Here is a 17,653-nt window from a genome sequence, read left to right on the forward strand (position 1 = left end):
CAGCAAGGTGAGGATAAAAACATATACACAAATATATATATATATATATATACATATGCTAGAGGCAACCCCTCTCCCCCTCAGGGTGGTGGTGAGAGACTTCCAAGGAGCACTTGGTGGTTCCCAAAGTCAAACCCCACAGATGTCCGTGCCACACAGTGAGTTAATGCATTTTCCAAAGTGGAAAAAATAGGTTACTTAAAAATAGGTCCATAATCCAAACAAACAAGCACCCCGGTACTATTTCACAGAGGGAGAACAAGCAGGCAGGGACAGTCCTGGGACACAATCAGGCATGGCTCCCCTGTGACTTCTCTTGCTCCTCTCAAGGTTTTCCATGCACTGCAGGGCCGGGCACCTGGGCCAGGACAAGCTCGTGGGCACAGCCCTGCCATCACCCCCTGCCATGAATTGTATTATCAGGATTATTGCAGAGAGCTCAGAGCCCCTGGCAGGGCCTGCAGGGGCTCCAGGAGAGCTGCAGAGGGACTGGGGACAAGGCCTGCAGGGACAGCACCCAGGGAATGGCTGCCAGTGCCAGAGGGCAGGGCTGGGTGGGATCTTGGCAATGAGGAATTGTTCCCTGGCAGGGTGGGCAGGCCCTGGCACAGCGTGAGGCAGGAGCTCCTCAAGGCTCCCATGTGCTGCAGGAGTGACAGAGCAATGGCTTTAATTAAAGAGTCCCTGTCCCTGCCAGCACCAGCTCCTAAAACTGAACCGGAGCTCTGGAGGTGCCACAGAATTAATCAGGCAGGGCTGCAGGGGCTGGGGAAATGAAGGTGAGGGAAAATTAAAGCGTCCCAGAGAGCCCAGCATGGATCAGCCACGGGAGCAGAGCAGACTCAGCACGACAGCGCTGCCTCCACAGGAAACATCCCCAAAATCCAGCAGCAAAGAGAGCCTCAAGGGCAGGAGGGGGAAGCAGCAGGTCCCAGAGCTGCACCTGGTAACAGGAGAAGGCAGAAAAGAGGCCAAAACCCCCATCAGTCACAGCATCCCACACTGGACTGCGCTTAGAGGCACCTTAAAGTCCACCCCATCCCACCCCTGCCATGGCAGGGACACCTCCCACTGTCCCCAGTGCCCAGCCTGGCCTTGGGCACTGCCAGGGATGCAGGGGCAGCCCCAGCTGCTCTGGGCACCCTGTGCCAGGGCCTGCCCACCCTGCCAGGGAAGGATTTCTCCCCAGTGGGCCCTGACTGACACAAGGAGGGCTAATGGAATCTCCTTCTCCAGCTGGGGGCAGGGGGATCCCCAGACCCTCACCCAAGAGCAGTGCAGGTCCCAGCTCCTGTTTCCAGAATGTTCCTGGCCCTGCAGTTACCCACAGCAGGGCCCCACACAGCTGGGCCAGCCAGAACAGGAACCACCCTGGTCTCAAAGGGCCTTTCCAGAGGCAACCCAGAGCTGCCCAGGGAGAGCCACAACTCTCCTGCCTGCCAGGAGTTGATTTCTCCCTCTCTGGATTGAAAGCAAAGCTAATTAATGGAGGAAACAGCTTTTTTAACACTAATCAGTTTGTGCAATTAGGGCTCTGGGGAGCAGAATGCCAGGCTGGGCACAGTCCAGCACCGAAGGGTGGCCAGGGCTGGCACTGCCCCTGGGCTTGGGAGCACCAGGGACACGAGGCACTGCCAGCACAGCCTCCAAGTGGGACAAGCAGCAGGACAGGGATAACCCCAGGCAAGTGCTGCTGTTCAGCCACCAGCTCACAGAAAGGGATATTTTACTAACAAATCCCCAAATCCCCGGGGCTGGCCCAGCCCTGCCAGCCCATGCAGTGCCAGCTGTGCCCCATGGGCACCTTGTCCCCAGCCCAGAGCACTCAGTGCCACCTGCAGGGGACACCTGCAGGGCTGGGCACTGCAAAGCTCCCTGGGCAGCCCCTAAACACCAGGATGGCCTTTGAGCTCCCCTCCCTCCCCAGCTGGCCGGCAGCTCATGAACCACACCTCCCTGGAGGGTACCTCAGCTGCCCTGGGCTGTCCCCAGACCCCCACCCATCCCTCCAGCCCCTGCCCCAAGGAGGAGAGAGCTCCCACGAGGAATTGTGTGTACCAACACACTCAGGCAGCCCATGAGCCAAGCACCAGCTGAGCAGGCCACAGAAACACAAAGTGCTTCTCCTTCTCACTCCTCTTGGGATGGGGCTCTGCTCCAGGCCCACCAGAGCATCCCAGACCCTGCAGCTGCACCACAAGGGATTTCAGGAGGCTCCTTCCTCACACATTTTCTACTCCATGCCCTCCTGAGAGCAAAGGATGGAAAGGACAGAGGGATTGCTGCCTTCCCCGTGGGTGTGTGTATCCCTGCCCCGTGGTGGGAAAGGACAATCCAAAGCAGGGTTTGGGGCAGGAGCTGCAGCCCCAGCAGCTCCCCCTGCACCCTCCTGCAGGCAGGGACCACCCCAGGGGCACAGCAGACATGGAGACAGCTGCTTTCCAAGGCAGCAAATAAATAAATCTAACAAGAAATTAAATTAAGAGCCTCTCTCTGATCCAGCTGAGCATTACTCCAAGTTTCTGGGCCAAGCAGGGAAGGGAATGAGCTGGAGGGAGCCAGGAGCTCCCCAGCAGCCCCAGCACTGCCCTGCTCCTCCTCCTTCTCCACATGAGGCCACTTTGCTGCCAAAACACGATTTTTCCAGCTCTCAGAATGGCAATTCCTCGAGATGAGTTCCATTCCCGAAGGAAGCCGAGGCTGTGCTTCCAGCTGAGCTGGGGAAGAACATGGACTTTTCCCTGGCAGAGCCTCCAAGTGTTCCCACAACTGCTTCATCTCCCTCACCCAACCCAAAGCTGCTGCTCACAGGTGCAATTTCTATTCAGTGAACCCCTCAAAGGACTGAATTTAACAGCAACATCTCCTTTACGAGGCATTTTATCAAAGGAAGGAGAGCAAAGCAGGTCGCTGTGCCCCATGAACTGCCCCAGGTGTGTGGAAGGACAGAGACCCAGCCTGTCCTACCCTGCAGGATAAGGCATCACTGAGCCCCTCGCAGCTCCACTGAGGCCTCCTCCTGCTCACAGGACAAAAGCCCTCATGCTGGGTTCAAGCCCAAACCCAGCACTTCCCAAGGCAGAGGTTCTGCAGCAAAGGATTCACTTCCAATGAACCCCTGGGCCTTGGGATGGCAAGGACAGACAGGGTTGGGCACAGCCTCCTCAGCCAGAAATTCACATTCTCCCCTCTGGAATCAATGACAGACACCAGGCTGTGGCTGCAGCCCCGCTTCCTCAGCCTGACTTTGTGCCACAGGAGGCTCCCTGGGGTTAAGGGCAGCTCCAGGTGTTCCAGGCACACACAGGAACAGCCCTGGGCACAGTCCTGCAGCCTTGGGCACCAACACGATCAGGATGTGGTTTTAACTTGTTCTTTAAAGCACTGAGATAGGAGCAAAGATGACTCAAGAAGGGTTGAGATGAAGGAATCAGTGAAGCAGGAGACAGGGCAGGAGAAGGAGCAAGGATGAGAAAGAGGAGCTGCTGAGAAAGAGAAAAAGCCACCAAACCTGTGCCAGCCCTGCACCAGAGCCCAGCCCTTGCCACCCTCTGAGGCATCACCCAAAAATGCCTCCACCCAACACAGAATTCAGAGCCCACCTCTGAGCTGCTGCAGGAAAGAGGGGAAATCCACACCACAATCCCTGAGCTGCCTCAAGGATGCCAGAACAGGGACCCAGCTCCCTGTGGATGCCAGACCCCAGGAAGGAATTCCCTGCACAATGAAATAAGGCTCAGGGCAATGCAGACTGGCACCACTTCCATATTACTGCAGGGGGGTCTGGATCCCCCTGGATCTGCAGGGGGAAGCTGTCACCATTGAGGGAACCAGGGATGAGCCCCAGCCATCCAAACCCCCATCCTCCACAGCCAGCTTTCCTCGGAGCTCCTACAAACACACCTGGGAGTGTTTGTGAACCAGGGATGAGCCCCAGCCATCCAAACCCCCATCCTCCACAGCCAGCTTTCCTCGGAGCTCCTACAAACACACCTGGGAGTGCCCTCCTGTGCTGGGCTGCACAGAGGGCGAGCAATTAAAATAAAAACAACCTTAAATCCCACACACTGGTTGCAGGTGATGTGATTTAAGGAGGAAGAGCCAGCTGAGAAAGATTAGCATTTTAAATAAGTTGAAGTTTAAGACATTTGACCCAAACAATGGGTCACATTTTTGATGGCCCACATAAAACTCATGTAAAATATTGGCCACAGCCCCGGAGGATGTTCTGATAAGGACCAGAAAAAGCACCAAAACCTGGCTGATCTGGGCAACAGCCAGAGCACAGCATATGAGCAGAAAGAGGGGGAAAAATTCCTGGAAGTCCAGTTTGTCCCTGAGGAGCCTGGTTTGCCCCCTTTTAAGGGGTGTGAAAAGGTCCCAGGCCGGGCTGCAGCCTGACAAATTCGGGCTAAAAATAACCAGGGCGGGTGCAAACAATGCCGTGGGGCCGTCACACATCCTGTGACAGCGGCAGGAGCCCAAACCTGGCCTCGGGCAGGGCCAGGGGCTCCAAACCCCCCACACCTCCTTACAGGGCTCCTGTACGGCGAGTGGAACCAAACTTCAGCGTGATCCCGGCAGGAAAAGATTACAGATCAAAGATTAAGGCCTCAATTCGCCTCTGAGGGAGTCAAAGACAGGAGAAAATCTGGTTTTCCCCGGGATTCAGTCACCAATTCTTATCTTCCTGCATGGATAAACCCACCCGTTTCAAACTCTTGCTTAAAAGATCTCCCAAACTGTGAATCGGGATCATTCCTAATGCTCTGTAAAACCTGCTGATGCATCCATCCCCTGAACGCGCAGAGCAACCTCAGCAGCCCAAGAAGCGCTGCAGCTCAGGCTCCTGCTCTCTGCAAGCACTTCCCTGCACCGCCCGAGAAACTTCCCCGGTGCTGACGTTTTATCGTTAAAACCCTGCCATCCTAATTAAAGAATTAAAAAAAAAAAAAATCACCTTTGCACGTTGGAAAACGTGTCAAAGCCGAGCACTTTCACTTTCAAAAGCGTCCAGCACTCACCTCTGCCTCCCACCGAGCAGCAACACCTTCTGCTTCCAGGGAAAACAGCGGGAAAAGCGTGTCCTGTGCCGGCTGAGGACATTCCCTGCTGGGAGCTGGGAGCGACAGCTCAGAGAGCTCCAAACCCAGCGGCCCGGAGACCTCGGGGGACCCGCGGCAGCAGAGGGCACGGAGCCCGCCCGGCTGCCCCGGGACGGGACACGGAGCAGGGGACACCGATCCCTCCGTGGCCACTTTCCTGCACCTTTGGGGCTCCAGCCCGAGCCAGCCAGCAGTCCCATGGCGGTTCGGAGCCAAACCACGGCCCAGCGTGACCCGAAGCGCTGGAGCAGCCGCGGCGGGGGCAGCTCTGGGGCCGCTGCCGCCCGTGCCGGGGCTGCCTCCGCTCGCCAAGAGCACAGCCAGCAGCTGAATCACCCAGGCTGCCACACTTCTGCAGGGCCTCCAAAAATAACCGCGCTGGAAATTCCTTGGAGGCACAAACCTTGCTTCACAAGGACTGCGGAGATCCAGTTTCCTTAGTGGAGCAGACTGGATGCGAACGGGCCGAGGGTTCAGGGGCACGGCCAGAGGGGATGAGGAGCCCTGGTCCCGGGGACAGCCAGTGACAGACCCCAGCCCGGGCCGGCATGGAGCCGCCGAGCTGCCCGGGCTCCCACCCCGAGCTGCCCACGGTTCTGCTGCTGCCCCGGCTCCAGGGCAGGCTCCTTGTCCCCGGCGAGCCCCAGGCTCAGAGCCGAGCCCTTCCCAGGGCTCCGCTGCGGCGCCTTCCATCAAACACCAGCATCCAAACACCGCCCCAGCCCCTTCCCCGCGCCCACATCCCCCGAGCCGCCCCCAGCAAGGCCTGCCCGGGCCGGGCTGCACCCGGGGGTCCCGGCAGCGGCGCTCGGCACTGCCGGTGCCCGGGGCTGCGGCCGGCCCGGCCCGGGCTCACAGCTCCGGCTGACCTCGGGCACCGCCACAAGGACACGGAGCCCACGGAGCCGGCTCCAGGGCAATCCCCCCCGTGCCGGGGCTCGGCTCCCGCTGCCCGTGCGGCTGTCGGGGCGGAGGGGATGGGAACGGGGCGAGCAGAGCGCCAGAGCTGTGCCGCCCGTGCTCCTCAGGTGGGACTGGTGCTCCTGCACCGCGGGGCTCCCACAGCGGGAACGGCCCCGAAACGGCTCATGAGGAACCCTCGGGTCCGCAGCTCCCGGCACCGCTCTCGTTACCGCGGGCGAACAAGTAAATAACACTAATTATCTCAAATCCCGCCAACCGCTCCCAGTCGATGCCATTTAACGAAGAAAAGCGCAATATTGTAAATGAGCTGAAATTTAAAACTTTGGACCCAAACAGCCGGAGCCCGCTGCAGGAACAACCCGGGGTTATTTCGGTCGTTGCGGGGTCCCGAAGCGGGCGGGGATCACCGCAGCTCTTGCCCGAAAGGCAGAGGAATGGCCCCAAAACGGAGTGCGGGGGGGGCTGGCACGGCCTTCCCGGGCAGCGCCCGAGCCCGGCGGGGCGGTCAGGGCACCGCGGGGCCCGGCCGGGGGCTCACCTGCGATGGCCGAGTCGTCCAGGTGGGAGCCGGGGGCCCGCTCGGCGCGGCCGGGATGCTGCAGGACGAGGAGGAGGAGGAGGAGGAAGAGGCCGCACAGCGCCCGCACGGCCCGGCCCGGCCGCGGCTCCATTTCCGCGTCCCCGCCGCCGTCAGCTGCTCCTCGGCATCGGCACCGGCTGGGGGCCCGCGGGGTGTCCCGGTTATCCCGGCTATCCCGGCACCGCCGCCAGCTGCGGCCGCGCACCGGCTACCGGAACCCTCTGTCCCCCTCGCCCCGCAGTGGTCTCTCCCAGGACAGCCTCCCCCCCCGCCGCAGTGGTCTCTCCCGGGACAGCCCCAGTCCCCCCGCCGTCAGTGGTCTCTTCCCGGGGTAACCCCGCCGGCCCCTCTCCGTTCTGCCGGGATAACCCCGCTTCCCGCCACCTCCGCTAGCGGCTTCCCGGCCCGCTCCGTCCCTCCGCCGCCTCCTGGCAGCGGTGCCTGCCGAAAAACCCCGCTCTGTCTGTGCCGGGACAGCCCCGCACCCCCCTCCGGGCCCGCGGTGGTCTCGTCCGCCCCCCCGCGCGCCGCCCTACGCACCAGGCCCTGGCGCGGCCGCGCGCGCGCTCACAGGGAGCGTGGCCAAGCACTGCTGGGCCACACCCACTAGGGGCGGGGCCAACGGGGGCGGGCACGTGGCCACGCCCCCGCTCCCGCCCGCGCGCGCACGGTGCTGGCCCGCAGCGACCTCTGGTGGGTGGAGAGGGGAATGGCGGGACAGGGACACAGCGACAGGAGCGACACATCGCGATAGGGGGACACACCGACAGGGGTGACACACACCGACAGGGGACACATCGCGATAGGGGGACACACCGACAGGGGTGACACACACCGACAGGAGCGACACATCGCGATAGGGGGACACACCGACAGGGGTGACATACACCGACAGGGGACACACCGCGACAGGGGACACACCGACAGGGGTGACACACACCGACAGGGGTGACACACACTGACAGGGGACACACCGACAGGGGACACACCGCGACAGGAGCGACACATCGCGATAGGGGGACACACCGACAGGGGTGACACACACCGACAGGGGTGACACACACTGACAGGGGACACACCGACAGGGGTGACACACACCGACAGGGGACACACCGCGACAGGGGACACACCGACAGGGGTGACACACACCGACAGGGGTGACACACACCGACAGGGGACACATTGCGATAGGGGGACACACCGACAAGGGACACACACCGGGACAGGGGAGACACACACAAGGGACACACACCGCGACAGGGGACACACCGCGACAGGGGATACATCACGACAGGAGACACACACTGGGACAGGGGACACACCGACAGGGGACACACCGCGACATGGGAGACACATCGCGATAGGGGGACACACCGACAGGGGACACACACCGATAGGGGACACACCCCATGGGACACACACCAATATGTCACACACCAACATGTCACACACCTTGACATGTGGCACAACCTGACATGTCACACACCCCAACATGTCACACACCCCAACATGTCACACACCCTGACGTGTCACCCACCCTGGCTCTCTGGGCAGAGACACTCTGGGGTCCCAGCATGTGGCTCCTGGTTCGCGGTGGGGCTGAGGAGATTGTGACACCTCCTAGAGTTGGGACACCTCCAGGGCCACCAGCTCCCGGTGGCACGGCTGGAGCGGTGCCACCAGTGTGCCCTGAGGCCACCGCCTGGGGGGGCACGGGGAGCTCACATCTGTCCCACCCCTCACATCTGCCCCAATCCTCTCACGTGTCCCACTCGGCCAGGGTGCTCCGAGCAGTGACAGCCCTGTCCCTGGAGCAGGCTGTTCCCAGCCAGGTGCCTACGCCCCTGCTCTGGGGTGGGGGTCCCAGGCCGGCCCCTCCTGGGGTCCCCTGGCCATGGTGGGGATCCCAGGCTGGGACACGGGGCTGGCTGCTGTCCAGGCTGAGGTCCAGGCTGCTGTCCAGTGTCCCTTGGGTTCCGGTCCCTGTGCTGGCACTGGGGAAGGTGCTGGCTGTGGGTGGGGGTCCCACACCTGCAGACCCCAAGATGATGATGGGGACGGGCCACTGGGGTGGGGAGAGGCCACTGGGATGGGGACAGGCCACTGGGGTGGGGACGGGTCACTGGGGTGGGGACAGGCCACTCGCTCCCAGGAGCTGCCTCCCCTCCATGCCCGGTGTCCCCCACAAGCCCCTCCTGCCCCAGCGACCCCCATGGGCTGTGGGCACTGTTGGGGGGACCTGGCCCTTGTGGGGACCCCCAGACTGCGGGACCCGACCCTTGGGGGGACCCTCACAGCACCCGGGCTCCTCTGGCCTCGGGGGTGAGGGGGGACACTCCTGCAGCAGCCACAGGACCCTGTGCTGTCACCCCCTGCGCTGTCACCCCCTCCCCACGCAGACCCCGAGGGCAGGGGGTGTCATGTCCCCCCCACCATCAGCCCCCGAGTCCCCAGGTGACCCCGGGTGGGGTGGGCTCCCCTCCCTGCTCACCCCCCGCACCCCCAGAGCTCTGGGCCCCCCGGGCTGGCAGGGGCTGTCCCGGTGTGTCCCTGTCCCCAGCGCTGGGGTCGGGGTGAGTGGCAGGGGCCAAGGGGGGCCTCAGGGGTTGCGAGGTGGGGTCAAGGATGAGTGCCAGGGGTGGGAGGGCAGGGGCGGAGCTGGGGGGTCAGAGTTGGGGTCAAGGATGGGGGGCTCAGGGGTGGGGGGCTCAAGGATGGGGGCTCAGGGGTGGGGGGCTCAAGGGTGGGTGGTTCAAGGATGGGGGCTCAGGGGTGGGGGGCTCAAGGATGGGGGGCCCAAGAGTGGGGGCTCAAGGGTGGGGGGCTCAAGGATGGGGGGCCCAAGGGTGGGGGCTCAAGGGTGGGTGGTTCAAGGGTGGGGGGCCCAAGGGTGGGGGTTCAAGGGTGGGGGCTCAAGGGTGGGGGGCCCAAGGGTGGGGGTTCAAGGGTGGGTGGTTCAAGGATGGGGGGCCCAAGGGTGGCGGCTCAAGGGTGGGGGTTCAAGGGTGGGGGTTCAAGGGTGGGTGGTTCAAGGATGGGGGGCCCAAGGGTGGGGGTTCAAGGGTGGGGGGCTCAAGGATGGGGGGCCCAAGGGTGGGGGTTCAAGGGTGGGGGGCTCTAGGATGGGGGGCCCAAGGGTGGGGGCTCAAGGGTGGGTGGTTCAAGGATGGGGGGCCCAAGGGTGGCGGCTCAAGGGTGGGGTCTCGGGGGGCGCAGGCAGCTGCCGCGGGAGGAGGGTCCCTGCCCCGCCCGGCCCGGGCGCTGCGGGTCCCTGCTCGGGGCGGTGCCGGGGGTCGTGCCCCGGGCGCTGCCCCAGCCCCGCGGCGGTGCCGCAGCCCGGGGCGGTGCCGGGGGCGCGGGGGCTGCGCTGCCCCGGCCCGGGGCCGAGGAAGGAAGCGGCGGGCGCGGGGGGCCGGGCGCGGCGGGGGAAGTTTCTCCGCGGGACCGCCCGGGGCGGCGGAGGAGGCGGCCGCAGACTTCCTCCTCCTCCTCCTCCTCCTCGTCGTCCTGCTCCTCGTCCTGCCGCCGCTGCCGCCCCGGCCCCGCGCCCGCCGCCGCGCCATGCCCCGGGGTGAGTGCGGGGCCGGGGCACCGGGGAGGGCCGGGGGTCCCGCGGCCGGGGGGGCGGGAGGAGCCGCCGGTCGGGGCCAGGGCGGGGGCGGCGGCAGCGGGACCCGCCCGGAGCGGGACCACGGGGGATAACGGGACTGCCGGGGAGAACGAAGCTGCCGGGGACAACGGGGTGGGACAGCGGAGCTGCGGGGACGAGGGGACCGCCGGGCATAACGGAACCGTCAGCGATAGCGGGGGCCCGGGGTTGACGGGACAGCCGGGGATAACGGGGCACCGCGGTGCCCCGGGAGGAGCGGAGTTTTGGGCGGGAGCGGGCCCGGCAGCAGCCGGGACAGAGCGGGGACAGAAACGGGCCCGGCCCGACCCTCTCGGCGGGACCCCGGCCCCGCACCCGCCGGATCTGCAGCCGCACCCCCGCCCCGCTCCGGGCCCGGCGCTGCAGGGGCTGCGCGACACCGGGGGGCGCTGCACGGACCGCGGGACCCCGGCCCCGTCCTGACCCGGCGGCCCCTGCACTGACCGCCCGGCACTGTCCCCCTGCACTGTCCCCTGCAGTGACCCCCTGACCCCCCTGCGGCACCCCACATATCCCTCACAGGCGCTGCCACACGTGTGCAGCAGCCAGGACGTGCCAGGGCTGTCCCTGCGGCCGTGGGTGCTTGTCACGGGGTGCCCCGAGTCTCCCCCGGGGTCACTGGGTCACTCAGTCACGCGGGGACACCTGTGGGTCCCCTGCAGCCTGCGGGGCTGCTGGGGGCTGCTGGGCTTCCCCCGCTTGGATTGGGGAAAGGAGAAGCCACTGAGGTACTGAGGTACCGTTTGTGGCCTATGGGGACAAGCTGTGGTGGGAGGGGGCTGGCCCAGGCTCCAGGAGTGTCTGTGGGCAGTTGTGGAGGTGCTGGGCCGTGCTGGCCACGGTGCAGGTGTGGGCTGTGCCCTCGTGCGTGGAAGTGGGTTGGGTTTGGCCATGGCCCAGAGAGGTGTCAGAGCAGCACAGTGCTACCACCCAGCCTTGGGGCCTGGCCTGGCCTGCCTGACTCCATCCATCCCTCCATCCCTCCATCATCCATCCATCCATCCATCCATCCATCCATCCATCCATCCATCCATCCATCCATCCATCATCCATCCATCCATCCATCCCTCCATCCATCCATCATCCATCCATCCACCCATCCATCCATCATCCATCCATCCATCCATCCATCATCCATCCATCCATCCATCCATCCATCCATCATCCATCCATCATCCATCCATCCATCCATCCATCCATCCATCCATCCATCATCCATCATCCATCCATCCATCCATCCACCCATCCATCCATCATCCATCCATTCATCCATCCATCCATCCATCCATCCATCCACCCATCCATCCATCATCCATCCATCATCCATCCATCCATCCATCCATCCATCCATCCATCCATCCATCATCCATCCATCCCTCCATCCCTCCATCCCTCCATCCCTCCATCATCCATCCATCCCTCCATCCATCCATCATCCATCCATCCATCCATCCATCCATCCACCATCCATCCATCCATCCATCCATCCATCCATCCGTCCGTCCATCCATCCATCATCCATCCATCCATCATCCATCCATCCATCCATCCATCCATCCATCCATCCATCCATCCATCATCCCTCCATCCATCATCCATCCATCCATCATCCATCCATTATCCATCCATCCATCCATCCATCCATCCATCCATCCATCCTTCCATCCATCCATCCTTCCATCCATCCATCATCCATCCATCCTTCCATCCATCCATCCATCCATCCATCCATCCATCCATCCATCCATCATCCATCATCCATCCATCCATCCATCCATCCATCCATCCATCCATCCATCCATCCATCCATCCTTCCATCCATCCATCATCCATCCATCATCCATCCATCCATCCATCCATCCATCCATCCATCCATCCATCCATCCATCCATCCATCCCTTGCAGAGGCCTGGGTTTGGCTGCAGCTCCTGGGGCAGAGGCCAAGGGTGAGGGAGGCCTGGTGAGGAGCAGAGCGAGACCCGGCCTGGAGGGAAATAAAATGAGGAAATTGGTCACGACAGCTGGAAAATGAGGGAAATCAAAACCCTCCGACTCAGCACGGGAGTTATTTCAGCTGCCACGGCAGAGCCTGGGGCAGAGCTGGGGGGGTCCCTGCATCCCCACCATGGCCATGGACCCCCGTGGGGTCCCTGCTGGAGGTTTAGAGATTTTGGCAGTTTCATTAATTTTCTCTTTCTGCTGCTGAGCAGGCTGCAGGGCCAGGGGGACAATGCTGTGCCTGCCCCCAGAGCAGGAGTGACCCCCGTGCCTGGGGCTGGTGACCCCAGCCCTGGGTGGCCCTGGGCACGTCCCTCGGGCCAGGATGGACCCGGGGCAGGGCACGGTGCCCAGGGCAGGGCAGGGTGGGCTGTGAGGTGCCCGCAGTGGGGTGTGCCGGTGCTGTGGGGCGGGGAAGGGGTGCCTGGGGCGGGCAGGGTCGGTTCAGGGAGCTTTGGGGACCGTGGGACAGGGAGCTCACGGGGGCGGCTGCTCCACTTCCCCGGCGGAAAACCCCCGGGGGCTGCCCCGGCCGGGAGCGCTGGCAGAGGGTTTTGCTTCCCTTTTCTGCTGAAGAGATGAGTCGCTTTTCCCGTGCCAGGGGGTGGCGATGGGAGAGGGGACCTCTGTGTGCCAAGGAGGGGATGTGGGACCTCTGTGTGTCACCCACAGCCCCCCAGGCGCCGCCCGAGTGCCACCGCGGTGAGGAGCGGGGCCGGGGGGCTCGGGGTGCCGATCCCGGGGCTGGGCACGGGGCGGCCCCGGGCTCCCACCCCTCCTGCCCCGGGCCCCTCTGCTGGGGCTGGCAAGGGGCAGGTGCCCCACGGGCTGTGTCCCCTCAGCCCCACGAGGCCACTCTGACCCCGGCATCCCGGGGCACAGAAGGGGTTAAATGCGCTGCGGGCCGCCGATCTCCGGGAGAACAGAGCTGGCCTTGTGCCGGCAGCGGAGCTGGCAGCAGCCGTGGGGGCACAGCAGGGCCGAGGCACCCACCCAGTGTCCCCGGACAGGCCCAGCCTGGCCCTGGGGCAGCGGGGCCTCGGGAGCCCCAGCGTGGCTGCGGGGACACGGTGACCTCCAGCCCCTGCCTGGCACCACCAGGATGCCCCCGGGCAGCCCCTGCCCAGTCCTGGAATGGGGCTCCTTTGGCAGGGCTCCTGCTGACCCTCCTGTCCCGTGCTGGGGGACATGGGCGCTCAGGAGGCAGGGCACTGTCCCTCCTCATCCTCCCTGGGAAGATGAGTGTGAGTCGGGGGCTTGGCTGGGGCTGGGGGGGACGGTTGGGACTGAAATGTGGTGGCTGTGGCTGCAAACCTTGGCTGTGACAAAGTCAGAGCCCCCCCTGGCACCCCCTGGCTGTGACAGAGCCAGAGCCCCCTGGCACCCACATCCCCTCCTTGGCACCCAGACTGATTTGGGGCTGCTGTGGGGGCTCTGCCCTACACAAGGCCCCCTCCTCAGTGAGGCATTTGCCCTGTGAGTGTGGGCCATGCTGCAGGTCCCCTCGCTGTGCCACAGGCACCTCGTACCTGGTGCTGGCAGCGCCAGGGCTGGCAGGAGCCAAAAGGCTCCTGTGTGAGCCCTCAGCTCCTGTGTGGCCCCTCCATGGGCACCGTGGTGTGTGCCCACGTTTGGTGTGTGCTGGTGACAAACCTGGGGACACTGGGGCTCCACACCCCCAGGGTGCTGGGTGATGGAGAAGTGACCCCTGGCCTCGAGCCCCTCCTTCTCCTCCTCTTCCTCCTCCTTTCCCTCCTCCTCTGTTTCCCAGTGGTGATGCCCTTCACAGGCACGAGTGTTTCCTCTGTGCCAGGATGGAGATGGATGGGGATGGATAGGATGGGATGGGATGGGATGGGATGGGATGGGATGGGATGGGATGGGATGGGATGGGATGGGATGGGATGGTGATGGGGATGGGGATGGGGATGGGGATGGGGATGGGGATGGGGAATGGGGAATGGGGAATGGGGAATGGGGAATGGGTATGGTTCCTGCCAGGTGCAGCTCATCCCGAGGTGCACACAGTCAGCTTGGGCTTGGCATCAGCAGTGTGTGCCATGTCCCACTGTGGGATGGGCACAGGGCCAGGCTGGTGCTCAGGGCTGCTTTGGGTCCAGACTGAGTCAGTCAGGCCAAATGGGGCCTTGGGGTGACAGGGGCAGCTGTGTCCCACTGCCGGGGCTGCCCTGGGCCAGGGGTGGGGTGGCTGCAGGACAGAAGGGGCACAGAGGACGTGGGTGGCACTTACAGCCCCTGTGGAAGGTGCCTGTCCCTGAGGGTGGTTCTGTGCAGCCACGGAGGGACCTCAGTCTCTCACAGTCCTGATCCTGGTCCCATGACCCTGATCCTGTTCCTCCCTGCTCCTTCTCCCTCTGCTCCTGCCCCCATTGCTCTGATCCACTTCCTTCCCCCACCGTCCTGCTCCAGCTGCTCCTGATCCGGTTCCTTCTCCCACTGTCCTGGTCTCCTTGATCCTGATCCCCCTGTTTTGATTCTGGTCCCGTCCCATCACCACCCCTCTGTGCCCTCTCCCACCGCCCACCTCGCGGCCCAGCAGCCCAGCACTGCCTGTGCCTGCCCCGGGCTGAGCCGCTGGTGCCGAGCGCTGGGAGGGAACCTCCGGGCCGCGGTCGCGCCCGAACTGGAGGCCAAAGGCCGGGACTGTGTTTGCGGCCCCCGGGGACCCTGCAGGCGGCTTCCTGCGGGGGTGGGGATGCGGATGGGGATGGGGATGCGGATGGGGATGCGGATGGGAATGGGGGCCGCCTGTGCGGGCCCCGCTGCTCCCCGCTCACCCGGCGGGGATGCGGGGGTGCCCTGCCCGGGGGGAAACTGAGGCACAGCGCTGCGGGGCGGCCCTGGCAGCCCCCCGTGCGTGTCCCGGGGGTCGGGGCACAGCCAGGCAGGGCGGGGGTCACGGCACAGCCGCAGGAAGCCGCGTGTCAGCGCGGGAAGAGGAAGAGCGACTTCCCCATCCGAGGGGGCAGGGACGGGCTGGGGCTCGGGCCCTTCCCCCTCCCCAGCCCTGCGGGCCCAGCGGGCTCTGGGCAGCGGGGACGCCAGCCCAGGACACACGGTGGGATTTCTGCCCCGGCACACGAGCGGGGCTCCCATCCTCCCGCAGCGATCCCGTGGGGGGCACCAGCTGCCCACGGCCGCATCCCGGTGGGAAAGGGGCTGCGGGCCCAGGGTGGGCACGTCCCCAGCCCAGCACCGTGGGGTGCCCCCGCCTCGGCTGGGCAGGGCTGGGCAGGGCTGGGCAGCGCCGGGCGCCGGCCAGCAGCAAGAAGGGGAGCAGGATGCAGCCCTTAATGGGAATCGCAGAGGGAACCTGAGGAAGGAAAACGCGCGCCGGCCGGGATTTGGGATAAACACAGCTGCCGGAGCGGACGCTGGCTCCGGGGCCACGCCAGCCACAGCGCCGGCCCTGCTTGCTGTGGGCAGGATGGGGCTGGGACAAACGGTGACAGCCCACGGGCTGCCACAGCCCCGGTATGGCCCCGCTCCCTGCCCTGCTGCCCTCCGATTCCGGGCTGGGGGCACAGCACAGCATGGCACAGCACAGCATGGCACAGCACGGCATGGCACAGCACGGGATGGCACAGCACGGGATGGCACAGCACGGGATGGCACAGCCTGGCTGCCATGCATGCAGCACCCTGGGGACAGTGTGGTCCCCATGCACTGGCCATGGTGGCACATGTGTGTCCCTGGGTCATGGTGGGCAGATCCCCATTGTGGGGGCTCTCTGCCTGCCTGTGAAGCTCATCTGGGCCCTGGGTTGGATGGTGAACCAAGGGGATGCGATCCTTGCGCAGCCCCCATCCTTGGGGTGTCAGAGCAGGGGGACCCCACTGACCCAGCCCTGGAGCGTCCCCTCCCTGAGCCCGTTCTCTTCCCACAGGCTGCTGAGGGCACACCAGGAGCGCCAGCATGCAGAGCATCAAGTGCGTGGTGGTGGGTGACGGCGCGGTGGGCAAGACCTGCCTGCTCATCTGCTACACCACCAACGCCTTCCCCAAGGAGTACATCCCCACCGTGTTCGACAACTACAGCGCCCAGAACACGGTGGACGGCAGGACTATAAACTTAAACCTGTGGGACACGGCCGGCCAGGAGGAGTACGACCGCCTGCGGACGCTTTCCTACCCCCAGACCAACGTCTTCATCATCTGCTTCTCCATCGCCAGCCCGCCCTCCTACGAGAACGTCAAGCACAAGTGGTACCCCGAGGTGTGCCACCACTGCCCCAGCGTGCCCATCCTCCTCGTCGGCACCAAGAAGGATCTGAGGAACAACCCCGAGACCATGAAGCGGCTCAAGGAGCAGAACCAGGCGCCCATCACCACCCAGCAGGGCATCAGCCTCTCCAAGCAGATCCGCGCCGTCAAGTACCTGGAGTGCTCGGCGCTCAACCAGGAGGGCATCAAGGATGTGTTCACCGAGGCCGTGAGGGCCGTGCTCAACCCTGCCCCGGCCAAGCCCAAGAGGCCCTGCGTGCTCTTGTGACGGGGCTGCCGAGGGACGATCCTGGCCCTGCCCCGTGCCCCACACAGCTCCTGCCCCAGCCAGCCCCGTGCCTCCCCAGCCTGGGTGGGAGCCGCAGCCTCCAGCTTTAGTAATACAGACCTTGTTTGCACTAACTGGCCGCCCGCCCCGGGGGCACCGGGCTCCCCGCCCCGCCTTTGGTGACGCCTCTCCGGTCCTGGCACAGCAATGCTTCCTGAGAAGGGGATGCCCGGGGTGGGCCACCCCCACTGCAGCCCTGGGCACCCCACGGGGACCTGCCACCTCCACCCTCTACACCAGCTGGGGCACAGGGGGTCCCCAGCCCTTCTGTGCCAGCCCCAGCACTCGCCCAGCCCGAAGCATCTCGCTGGCACTGCCCCCTCCTGCCCCGGGATCCCCCTGGTGGCACCAGGGGCTCCTGGGGGTGTTTGGGGTGAGCCCCACACCAGGGACCTCCAGCCCTGCTGAGAGCAGAGCCAGTGTGGCCAGAGTAGAGAGCTCCTGCCCTGGCTGGTGCTGGAGCTCCACAGGGCAGCAGGACTCACCTGTAACCACCTGCCCCCAGAGTTGCTTCTCCTGAAATAAAAACCTGCCCAGGCTCCCCGTGTCCTGTGCTCTCCCCCTTTCCTGGGCGTGGGGACACTGCCTGGAGGGACATGGATGTCACAGGCCCGAGCTGGGCTGGGACCCCTCACTGTGCCAGGGCCAAGCTGAGGGTGCTCATGGTGCCTGCCAGGGCTCTCCTCTGGAGGGAACTGCCAGGGAAGCTTGGCATGTCCCTGCCATGGTCACTCCAGACCCCACCATCTCTGTGCCCAGCTGAGCTCCCACCCAGGGGCTTGGGGACATTGTAAGGGACAGCAGTGGGGACAGTGCAGGACATGG

The 17,653-nt window shown here is 64.6% G+C and overlaps 2 protein-coding genes across 7 annotated transcripts in view; one reads left to right on the top strand and one right to left on the bottom strand.

Moving 5' to 3' along the window:
* The window catches only part of STIM1 (stromal interaction molecule 1), a 73,586-nt gene extending 66,765 nt beyond the window's left edge, over positions 1–6,821 (bottom strand). For all 6 annotated transcript variants that reach the window (XM_066545599.1, XM_066545597.1, XM_066545598.1 and 3 more), the window contains exon 1: positions 6,568–6,821. In XM_066545599.1, coding sequence (XP_066401696.1) covers positions 6,568–6,700 — 133 coding nt within the window. In that variant the 5' untranslated portion in view covers positions 6,701–6,821. The remainder of the gene's footprint in view (positions 1–6,567) is intronic.
* Positions 6,822–10,087: 3,266 nt separating this feature from the next.
* Positions 10,088–17,367, top strand: RHOG (ras homolog family member G). Its single transcript, XM_066545605.1, has 2 exons — positions 10,088–10,180; positions 16,164–17,367. Exon 2 carries the CDS (start codon positions 16,193–16,195, stop codon positions 16,766–16,768), a length of 576 nt encoding a protein of 191 aa, XP_066401702.1. The 5' UTR covers positions 10,088–10,180; positions 16,164–16,192; the 3' UTR covers positions 16,769–17,367.
* The last annotated feature ends 286 nt before the right edge of the window (positions 17,368–17,653 follow it).

The sequence above is a fragment of the Molothrus aeneus genome, chromosome 2 (genome assembly GCF_037042795.1).
Source record: "Molothrus aeneus isolate 106 chromosome 2, BPBGC_Maene_1.0, whole genome shotgun sequence".
Lineage (NCBI taxonomy): Eukaryota > Metazoa > Chordata > Aves > Passeriformes > Icteridae > Molothrus > Molothrus aeneus.

Coding starts and splice junctions, on each gene's coding strand:
- RHOG (XM_066545605.1), top strand. CDS start 16,193: ATGCAGAGCATCAAGTGCGTGGTGGTGGGTGACGGCGCGGTGGGCAAG.